We start from the raw sequence: 11,116 nt of genomic DNA, 5'->3' as shown, positions 1-11,116 counted from the left end.
TTCTAAACATTGGAGTGGCTGAGAGTCAGAACAATTGTAGTGTGTTTGTGTTTGTTGTCTTCTGCATCATCATCTTCTGTGAAGCACATGTTACTCCCTAAGAGTGTGTGGGTTGAAAGCAATAAATAAATAAATCCCTGTCATAAATCTATTGGTTTTTAAATAGTCACAAGTGAATGGCAAGAGCAAAGGTATATGTAGCATGTGAGGATCACATCACATTCACCGGCTGCCACTTTTATAGTTGAAGGTCCCAAATAAGACCTTAGCCTCCAGGTAAGTTTGATAAGGACCTATTTATTTTTGAGAAAGAGAGGTCATAACACCTGGAAATCCTGTAGATATTCAGAGGCTTGCCATATACTGGTCTCTACCATCTAGTGTGGTTTAAAGTAGTAACTTGCTTATTGGCAGCCCCAACTCTCACTCAAAAAGCCATGACGTGGAACTCTGGACTTCTCAAAAGTGGAAATATATTGGCAAAAAAAGAGTAACAACAACTATTAGGGGGCTGGAATGATTGTCTTTCATAGCAATATTAAGAAAGCTAATTATGCATAGCTGGGATGTCTAACAGGAGCTATGATAATAGTCAAAAAATATTGACGGGTAAAAGCACCGAGCACAGAGCCAAATTCTCCTGCAAAACTCCCAGTAAGTCAATGGGAGTTGTTTGAATGCATCTCAAAGTAGAATTTGGTTCAACTGAGTTGAATTATTTGGGCTGGTAGAAGGGGCATAACTAAGAGTAATACAATTAATTAAGAAAGGAATAAATATTTTAAGCTAAATATTGTGGGAAACATCCTGACAGTGAGATGTGGCATAGTCGTTTGTGAAAGTAGTGACACTCTATTACATGGAATATTTAAAACTAGCCTGGATAAAGCATTAGCAATGTACTACTAGAACTATACTTTGAAAAGAGGAATTAAAAGGATGCAGCAGGGCTTTTCCATCTCTTGTGTTCTATGATTACATGCATGCCAGGCAGATAATCTTAACTTGCACCTTCCAAATCAGACCAATAGCCCTTGTGTACAGTTTAGCAAGCTGTGTTTTAGTAATGCTAAGGTTTGATCCTGTTCCCATCAAAGACAATGACATTTCCATTGAATTCCGTAGAGAAGGAGTTGGTCTTTAGCCTATTTAGTTTTATTGGGGGCCTAAAGAATTGAAAGCAGAAGTGTGAATTGAAACAATGGAAAGTTCCTTTCTGAAGTCAGATGCATGGAAGTAAAAGAGCAAAACCAAAATGTTTGCAGTGAAAATAGGAAATAAAGCCACACGGACCACTTGTTTACTGTCAGAGCTTTACTTTCACGCAGATAAACTTTACTCTGAAAAGGGAAAGCTGGCACGATCAAATTGCTTTCAGAGACCTAAGAACTTCAAAGTGAATAACATGTAAGTGTAGATCAATACAGTAATTACATGATACTTTTTAAGGGTATTTGATGCCTCCACAGGTTCATTTCAAAATGCTGGCTCACAAATTCACACTGATTCTCATTGCACTTAATTTTGAAATTTGCATACCTTGCTGCTTATCTTTCCTATGCTGTTTAGCTATTTCCTGCAAAAATAATTTGCCATAATGAAAGAAGATGGTAAAGTTATTTTTACAGCTGATCGCTGTATATCAAAATCTTAATCCGAGTTAGAGTTATTGAAATGCAGTACTTCCTCTGGACAGAATTAAAGATCTGTTACTGTGCAGATTTGAACAAAGAAAATTCAAATGTAATATTTCAAAGCCCTATTAAAGTGCTCTATTGTAGGAACTAAAGATGTGGATATGATCAGAAATGTAATTATGCTGAAATGTCAACTTCTTATTCAAGAAATTTGTTCCTTGTGTGTACTGCAAGTCTTATCTGCTTACTCTACTGACAATTTTATGGTTTTACTACTTTTTGCTCCTTTGTTCCTACTTTACTCCTCTTAGCACTGTAACATACTTGTAAATTAGATCCCAGTTTGTATTCATCTGAATCATAGCTGCATATTTTATAAAATGCTCAGTGTTGTTTTGCATCATTTAGTGTAATGGAACAGCATTTGTTCATGTCATGCTTTGTCACACTTTTAGAGTCAAAGCCCGGAAATCTCAATCAAGCTACCTAAGAAAAAATCATTACTATTTATGGTTAGCTGTGAGTCGGTATGTATAATTATTTCTCTGATTTAGTATCTCAGGGCTTCTTTCACTCTGACTATATCCCCTGCCGAACATTCAGCTGATATGGTCCCAGATGTAAAACATTATGATGACACTTTTGCCATCTATGAATATTTCATACAATTATTTAAAAAAAACCCTTTTGATGCGATTTATATTTCTGACACCTTCTTATAAAATATACAATATATTGTAGTTGGAATACTATTCTTAAAGGGTATGATGTAACTCCATGAAATTATGAAGTACTCCCATTGACTTCAATGAACTTTGGATCAGGCCCAAATTTGTAACCTCAATGTATAATGAAAAGATGGTCACAGAAGCGTGGTCACTGTAATGATCCTAATGTAATGAGAGCATCTTAATCCTTAAAATGCAATAAAAAATGTTTCTCTTTTAGTCAAGGTTCTTAGCAAAACAGATATTAAGCTAAAGAAAGTCTAATGAGGTTTTTAAAGTAGAATCCTTAAATGCTTTGTAAAAACCAAAATGACTTATTTTCCTTATTAATGCACAACAATCAAGAACTATCAATTCATGTTTGAAAATGTTTCCATCTTCATATTTTAATGAAAAACCACTTCTTTTGTATGTTTCATACTCTTAATAATTCAGATAAAGTCTTTGCAAGCAGAACAAACAACAGAGATCTTACTCAAAAATGTTTATTGTAAAAAAGTGACTAGAAAACAACATAACAAATTTCACTTCACGCTTTCTTCAAGTTACCTGTAAGTGCTGCTATAGGCAACACTTCACTTTCATTCACAACGCATTCAGTCATATAAAAATAAAAATATTTACATTATGTCCACATACTTTACAAAGTCATTAATAGAAAAGGCACTTGGAGGGGTACTGCTAAACATATTGCATTTCCTTTGTGCATTTCAAAAAAGTTTTTTTTAAAAAAAAATCATTGTCAAACTCTCATGAACCCCCTCTCTTGCACTTATTCCCGTTAAAAAAAAAAGGTTAAAGTTTAGAGGAACTATTCCATACTAAAAATTGGGTCAAGTATGCACCAGGAATGTTTGAAACTTCAGTCTTTTTGAAAGGCACATACTTTTAAAATATGGCAGACAATTTTTCATACATTCTCTTATGTGATTTTTCCTCTTCTTTAAACTATACAGTTTTAAAGCATTTCAGATCATCAATAGAAGCCTTAGTTTTTAATAAAAAAACAATTAGTAATATTAGACATTTACTAAAGTAAACTTGAAATACTTTATAAGACACCTGAGATAAATGTTGTCTGGCAGATTCTCTTGGGTTAGGATTTTTATTCTTCTTCTTCTTTAAATACTGTTTCTTTGGTTGAAATGGTTTGGCAGGAATGTACTGTTAACTCTTTGCAACTTTTCTTAGTAAGAAATGTCTTTGCACATTTGGCTTCATCTCTGAAGAAGGCTGATAATGTTTCTTACATATGATCTACTTGAAATGTCATACATGGTTCTTTCCCCCTCATATTTCAGAATTCACACTCGAGTAATGTAGCAGAAATACTTAAGATAATTTGTACTGACATTGTAAATTCTTTCACTTTTTGGGGGTGGGGTGGGGTGGGATGGGATGGGATGGGGTGGGGGAGGAGGTTGGAAAACAGAAGAGAAAATGCCTTTGGGTATCCACTTATCATTTGAAACAGGAGTGTAGAAATGCATTGGGTCCAGGTAAACTTTGACTGCATGACTCAGTGGGCTACACAGCAGCCAGATTCCTCATGTTTGTGAAGAAGAGACATTCTGGAGAAAGTTTTGGAGCAATTTTTGCACTGGTATTTCTTCACATCTGAATGGGTCTGCAGATGAGCCCTCAGATTCGATCTGTCTGCAAATGCTCTGTTGCAATGAGGGCATGAAAAAGGCTTCTCTCCTAAAAAATGTTAAAAAAGTAAAAAAAGTTAAGCATTTGAAGCAATAAGTACCATTGGGGACAGGTACAGCCCCATTTTCCCTTGGGAAACAAAAATGATTTGTTTAAATAATTGAAGTATGTACTAAAAAAGTGAGCAGGTTGCAGATCCTACAATTACTGCTCACAGCAGTGCTGATTGTACTGAAATATTTCAGACTTGTCAGAGAATATTGCTTGGTGTTGTCTTGAAAGACAAGCTGCTGACGCTTTCTGCTTCAACAGGTGCAACCAGCCCCTGTAAGTTGGGCTCCTCCCAACATTTCCAAATGTTCCCTCTGTTCATTTTGGTTATCCTATGTTATGCCTAGAGCAGCATAAATGACTTAGGAGAGGGGCTACAAGTAAAAACGCAGCAAAAAACTGTTCAGACACAACACTGTGGCCAATGTTACACCAAAATCATGTTTTGTCTTAGGAAACAAACTTTGACAATGATTTGTTTCTGTTAGCAACATTTGTATTCCTCGGTTGCTTCACAGAGTAGATACTTGTATAACTTTTAGAGTTTGGATTTGGATTTTTCTAACTGATCCTTGAGTCAAACTGAACCTTGTATACATACACAACACTTTCCAACGCCTGAGTGTGAGACTGAAGTCACTATGGGCAAATCTTCAACTGGTGTAAACTGGCAAAAATGACATTGATTTCACTGGAGCTATGCTGATTTACACCAGTGGAGGATCTGGCCCATGAATGCAAGATATTGTTATAATACAAAGTGACTTTTGTACTTTGATGATGCTTTAAAAATTGCTAGGAAAAAACAATCCATGTAAACATCAATAACATTTTAGGGACACTAACAGTTGCCTAAGACAAAGCACAAAAGTTAATAACAAGCTGAAGCCTGGTGGGATAAAATTCACATGTTGTATTTCTAATAGATTTTCTTACCAGTGTGAGTTCTAATGTGTCCTTGAAGTAACCAGGGTCTAGAGAAAGCCTTGCCACAGATCTTGCAGACACAAGGTAGTGTGTGGGTCCTGATGTGCATCTTAAGGGCTCCCAGGCTTACATACTCCTTGTCACAGTACTTGCAGCTGAATGATTTCCTAGACTGGGCATCACAGTGCAGTTGCTTATGTTTGGCCAGCCCAGAGAAAGTCGAATAGGTCTTGTTGCATAAACTGCACTGAAACTTTTCAGCTTCAATTGCATGGGGATCTGAAAGCTTTGACTGGATTCTCTCTTCTTCATCGCTAATGGGACTTTCTGAGCCGCTGTGATCCTTAGATGAGGTATCAGAGGGCGGAGGTGGGCTGACTCTTCCCAAGGATGAGGGGTATCCAGAAAGAGGAGAGAGGTCATTGGGTAACGGGGATTGTAGCAGCCCAGTTGTAGTCCACACAGTAATGGGATTGTAAGCTACTGAGCTCAGGATCTCTGGCTGGGGTATGATAGGCATTGGATAGCTCTCATACAGGTATGGGGAAATGATCACTAGAGAAAAAGAAAAAAGAAAGTATTAGGAAAAGTGGAAAATTGCTTTAAAAGCAGTACAATAAATGCCTATAGGGTTAGCAAGTGCAGAAGTCAAACACCATGAACATAATCCAATTATATGTAAAGAGGATTAAATGAGTAAAAACTCTATACATACATACTGATGCACGGATACATACATACAGTGCACTTAAACAAGCACAACATGGTTTGGAGGTCTATTCAAAGAAACATGCTGCTTCTAAATCCATGCAGTCTAACACATTCAGCAGGGAAACTTTCACACTGCTTTGTATAGAAGTATAAATTCCATTATTAACATGAACAGAAGAAGAAAAATGTAAATCCACATAAAATAATTGGATTCAAATCAATGAGCAAACTTTTTAAAGTTGGCAGTGTTTCTTTCTGATTGGCACTTACACATTTCTCAAAAATTGATCATTTTAAGCAAATAAAAAACTGCTAGGAATGAACCAAATCTTGCCCAGAAGTATGAAAACTAAAATTTCACTGCCAAAGAATAAACACAACTTCAGGTTTCATTCACAGTGGCATATGTTTTAATCTTATTACCTGTATGAGTGTCCAGTTTACTGTAATTTGGCTTCTTAGATGAATTGAAATGTTTCTTGACCAGGAAGGATCGTGGCATTTTGAATGCAGAATTTCTTCTTCTTCCAGAATCTCCTTTCAGTTTAGAATAACGGTCCCCAGATCTTCTGCAGCACACAGAATCACTGCGAGCACATTGGTCCCTATAACATTGTCTACTCAGCTCAGTCCATGCAGTAAAATTGTGTAGTGGCAGTGCAGAGAGGATCCTTGAAAAGTGCTGTAAATATCCACTAGTCAGGTGCAGGAGGGGAGGGCCAAGGTTTTCTTTTCATCCAATCACTTATGAATTAGCTCGAGCACTTTTACAAACTCAGCCTGTTTTGCTGGGAGGGTTTTCTTTCTCTTTGCAAGAAGGATCCAATCCTGGCTACAAGTTAAGGATTTGGTTCAGGTTTCAGCTCCTCCCACTGGGACAGCTGTGAACAGAGGAAGAATCTGTTGTCAGAGTGAATTATTCTGGTGCGAAGTGGGTGCATGTTGTTCTTTAGAATTTCAGTCTACAAAAAAGTGTTAGAGTACTTTAAATAGGGTGTAATTTCACTGATTTAACTGCATTCTTATTCTTCTTTCCCTAACAGAGAGCTGGATAAGTCACATGAACTGAAACGTCTCTTTAAAACAAGTCTGGTTTCCAGATGTTTGATAAAAGAAATACAATGGAACAAACTGTTCATTAAGGGCAGAAGGGGGGAATGTTACAAGATAACAACTTCACTTGCAATGCTGATGAGAGACTTTGGCTAGGAGGTGCCAGTTATGTTTGGAAACTACACTTTGAAAAGTTTGTAGATTAACAAAATATTTAACCCTCACTTTTTGAGAAATAGCTGACAAATGCAAATTAGATGAGACAAGGCAACAGCAAACAAGTGGAAAGGCAGTGTATCACAGCAGGATTCTGGGTTTTGTAAAACCCAAGGACTCTGCTTCAGGTTCTTAATACTAGGAATACTTTTTTGTTTTTAAACATCTCCAAAATGCAAGAATCTGACATATCCTTCTTTGTGGAAATTGATTAATCAAGTCACTCCTTTGACTGCCCTAGGACAGAATGAAATATTTTCTGCTAGTGAAACACTCCTGATTATCCAAGGACCTTGAAATGTGTACAGATGATAAGCATCAGCAAAAATGATAGCCAGGGTAATCATGTACCCTATTAGACACACTTCTTTATGGGACTTTTATAGAAAACATAAGGATACTGCAGGATTTATATAAAGGTAAAATCTTTGTTGTGTATTTCATTCAGGATAAAATATTCTAAATCTTCTGACTTTAGTTTTTGTGAATTACCTGGATTATTTTAGAAAAGCCATTGCCTTACAAGTATGTTTAATGCATGCATATGAAAACCTGGAAAAAGCCTAGCTCTTCTAGACACCTGAAGATGTGACAAGCCTTCCAAGCTGGATCTATCTATCTATCTATCTATATAATACAAATAGTGTTTTGGGGGCTGTTTTGGTTTATTTACAATTATACCACAATATGTATGGGTATATATGTATGACTAGGAGGAGGGGGGGCAGAAGGAAATTACACTGAGACCACCCCAGCCTTTTTGCAACAGGTGTTGGAATGGAGACATGGGGGAAATATCCTTGTGGCTCTGTTGAGACTTGTAGGAGTAAAGTGCTTTGTCAAGCTGTGTGACTTCTTAATCTCGGAGATGCCAAAACAAGTGCAGAGAAAAAGTTTGCTGTTCTCAAGAACTGATTTCAAAGATTCAGTTGTTAATAGTGTCTAACTCCAGCGTGTATCAGTGAGAGACATCACATGGATTTTCAATTTGCAGGAAACACCTAAGCTAAAGGAGGAAGGAAGAGTGGTAACAAAAGACAACAAGAAACTTTTGGGTTTCTCTAATACCTGCAAATGCTTTACCTAAGTACAGTTCAGAGCAGGATTTTGGGAGCTGGTTCATAGCTGGAGGGTAGGTATAGACTGGAATCCTATTTTTGGAGGGAATGCAATAAGTGCCATGACAAACAAGCACATTTCCTCCTTGACTCTACAGAAAATATGAAATTTCCAATTAATTTTTAGCGACCATCCACAACACTAAAAAGCTCTAGAAAAATCTTTTCAGTTGTGGTCCATTTAAGAATTTCCACAACCGTTGCTGAGTACTGTATTTCAGGAAGATCTGGAATAGCTGATGTCAAATATTGTTTTACATATAACTGACCCTTTGTAGAAAGTAGGGTCTGGATCCTCAGCTGGTATAAATTGGGATAGCTCCATTGAAGTGAATGGAGTCATGCCAATTTATACAGCGCAGGATCTGACCTTATATATTTTTTAAAAACAAGGGGGCTGATTCACCACTCCAGTTTTCATTGGAGTTGCACCAGCATAACAACGGGGTAAAGCAGTATAAATTAATTGCATTCCTATAAATTACAAAATCTTGACGTGTTATCCCAGTGACTGGACTGCTTGAATGACGTGGGGAATTGGGAGTAAGGCATGTTATTACATGGTTCTGAAAGGATATTAACACCATGTGATGCTTGATTGAGGTATGTGGTAAAAATTGGGAGAGTCTGCATGAGGACTGGGTGAATCAGAGTAAACAGGTGTTCTGCATGTTTATAGTGAACATGGATGATAGAGTGCTTGCAGACATCCAGTGCCAATGTGCTAGAAAGGAAGAACTGAACTAAAGGAAATAAAAAGGTTAAGTATAAGTCAGAGCTAAGATAGAAGATTTCCTTCCATTCTGGCAGTTGGAGGCTCTAGTATTCTGGAGTGAGATAAGTATTCTCTATAGATCACACTGCTGATATTTTAATTGGGAGACAAAACATTGCACCCATTTCAATAACTACCCTTTAATACATCACCGTTAATGCCTCTACTGCATAAAGTCATCTGATAAATATATTGTTACTGCTGCTGTACAAAACAGGCACATGAAAAACCATCATAGCATTCTAGCATCTGAAAACATGTACAAACAAAATATTTAGTCCAAGATTTTAAAAAATATGAACCTGAAGGTAAGCTTCTACATCCATATTTACGTACCTACAGCAGGCTGCTTATTTATATGTCTAAATTCAAACTTAGGAGCCTTCCTTTAGGCTCCTGTTTTTGAAAATCTTGGCCAAACTCCTTTCCTCTAATCTAGACAAATGGGGCAGAGATGCAGAGAATTTTCACTCTTTGAACACAGTAAATGCATCATGAGTCATTCAGTGATTCACATAGAAGTGTCAAACTTTCTGAGAACCATTGCAACTTCTCATACTTAACTTTTTGGACATGGGCCAGTGCCAGCAGTAGAGCATCAAAGAAATAGTATGGAACAGAACAAAAACAATCCATCTGGCAACTCCTGTAGAGAAACAGTTCATCCCCTCTCTAAGCATCAATTATTAGCAAGATCATGGACTGGAAAATAATAATTAACTGTATGAAATATAATATCAGCAACAAAAGTAATCAGCTTTAAAGCTTCATATTAATCGGTCATTCTATGTTCAGTTAGCATTTGGACAGTAAAATATTTTTCTCTGATACCAGACCCAAAGCTGTGAAGTGCTGAGCACCTTCCAGGAAGAGCTCAGCATCCTTAAATTCCACTGAAGTCAATATTGTAAGGTACTAAGCCTAGACAGCCAAGAGGCATTCAGCAGCTCATAGAATCAGGCCCGAAGGTGTGTACCAAATGTACTACTTTAGATTTAATTAAGCAGTTGCCAACTTCATCCCAGAAGCAACAGTATTGGGTAAATGACTGTTTTGACTGCAGTGTAGCTCCTCAACTTAATAAGTCTTTCCAAACCTTTAGGGAAATTCTGTAGCTCTCATATGAAAACATGTATGGCATTGTATAGCTGATGAGTCCCCTGTCACCTGAAAACATGATCAGTTTTCAAAAGCCAGTTGAGCTGTAGAACATATCCATCAAGTGCTGGACTTAATCTGTGCTTTCATATTTCTCCTATAGCACCAGCATTTATATTCTGGGAAAGAAGAGCAGAGACGTGAGTGTTGGAAGCAATACAAATTTGGTAGAGCTTGAATTTGTGGAATGCCCCAACTGTTATCAGGGTATGTGACTGTGAGAAATTAGTTTAGAGAGGAGGGAATCAGTTAGGGAAAAATAAAACCCCCTAACTACTCAAGCCATTTTTAGAAACATATTTTTTGAGATAACCTTCTTTTTCATTTGTGTGCACTTTACACAAGTGTGTAAATTCTAGTCTGGACTGTCAGCAGAAGGTCCAGCAAGCTTCTAAAGGAGCTTGCTATTGAATTACGTCAAACCCAGTTTTGTATGCTCGAGGTTCAGAGAGTTGGGAAAAGTATCTGAAATTATGGATGCTTTTCCAAATCAAGCCCAAACTCCCAACATCTTCAAAGTGCTTCATCATTAACTGGAATTCTATTAAGGCAATAATTCCTATAAGTTCAGTTTCATAATAGGATCCAAACTTCAGCCAACTTTCAGAGGTGTTCAAAACCAAGGTTTCACTGAGGGCCTATTATTGAAATAAGTGTGAGCTGCAAATCCAAACTACCCTGTGTTTTGGACAGTTCAGATTTGTGGTTGCAGTTGAGGCCTATTACAGAAATAGGGGCTGAGCCACAAAGGTCAGATCAGAGTCTCAACTTTTGAAAAGTTCAAGGGACTTTGAATCTGGGGTACGGGTTCAAGCCCTTCTCTAGTATTTAGAGCTATAAATAGTGATAGCTTAGAAGAGACTTACCTTTATTAATAAGATGCAATATTTGTTAGCCATTCCAGTTACTCAGTTTGTACCAGACAGTTTAAATAAGGCTAACTTCTGCACTCTCTCATTTACACCTGTGTCACTTCACTGACTTCGGAGCGTGTAATTTAGAGCAGAATTTAGGTCATAATAAATTAAACTTGTCATAGTTCAATTTTCCAACAGAGTTGTTTCTACATAAGGATTTTTTTAACAATGG

General features: G+C 37.1%; 1 protein-coding gene across 1 annotated transcript; it reads right to left on the bottom strand.

The window, feature by feature from the left end:
* Window positions 1–2,840: 2,840 nt before the first annotated feature.
* On the bottom strand, window positions 2,841–6,351 carry SNAI2 (snail family transcriptional repressor 2). Its single transcript, XM_067553876.1, has 3 exons — window positions 6,131–6,351; window positions 5,006–5,551; window positions 2,841–4,066 (listed from the first exon to the last, which is right to left on the bottom strand). Exons 1-3 carry the CDS (start codon window positions 6,207–6,209, stop codon window positions 3,885–3,887), a joined length of 807 nt encoding a protein of 268 aa, XP_067409977.1. The 5' UTR covers window positions 6,210–6,351; the 3' UTR covers window positions 2,841–3,884.
* Between the last annotated feature and the right edge of the window lie 4,765 nt (window positions 6,352–11,116).

Source organism: Emydura macquarii, unplaced genomic scaffold, assembly GCF_026122565.2.
Source record: "Emydura macquarii macquarii isolate MOO-44397 ecotype Brisbane River unplaced genomic scaffold, CSIRO-AGI_Emac_v2 contig_1477, whole genome shotgun sequence".
Lineage (NCBI taxonomy): Eukaryota > Metazoa > Chordata > Testudines > Chelidae > Emydura > Emydura macquarii.
Note: the sequence above shows the minus strand (reverse complement) of the source record. Positions and strands in the feature narration are given on the sequence as shown.

Coding starts and splice junctions, on each gene's coding strand:
- SNAI2 (XM_067553876.1), bottom strand. CDS start 6,209: ATGCCACGATCCTTCCTGGTCAAGAAACATTTCAATTCATCTAAGAAG. Junction 5,552..6,130: donor TAAACTGGACACTCATACAG/GTAATAAGATTA, acceptor CTTTTTCTCTAG/TGATCATTTCCCCATACCTG. Junction 4,067..5,005: donor ACACATTAGAACTCACACTG/GTAAGAAAATCT, acceptor AACATTTTTTAG/GAGAGAAGCCTTTTTCATGC.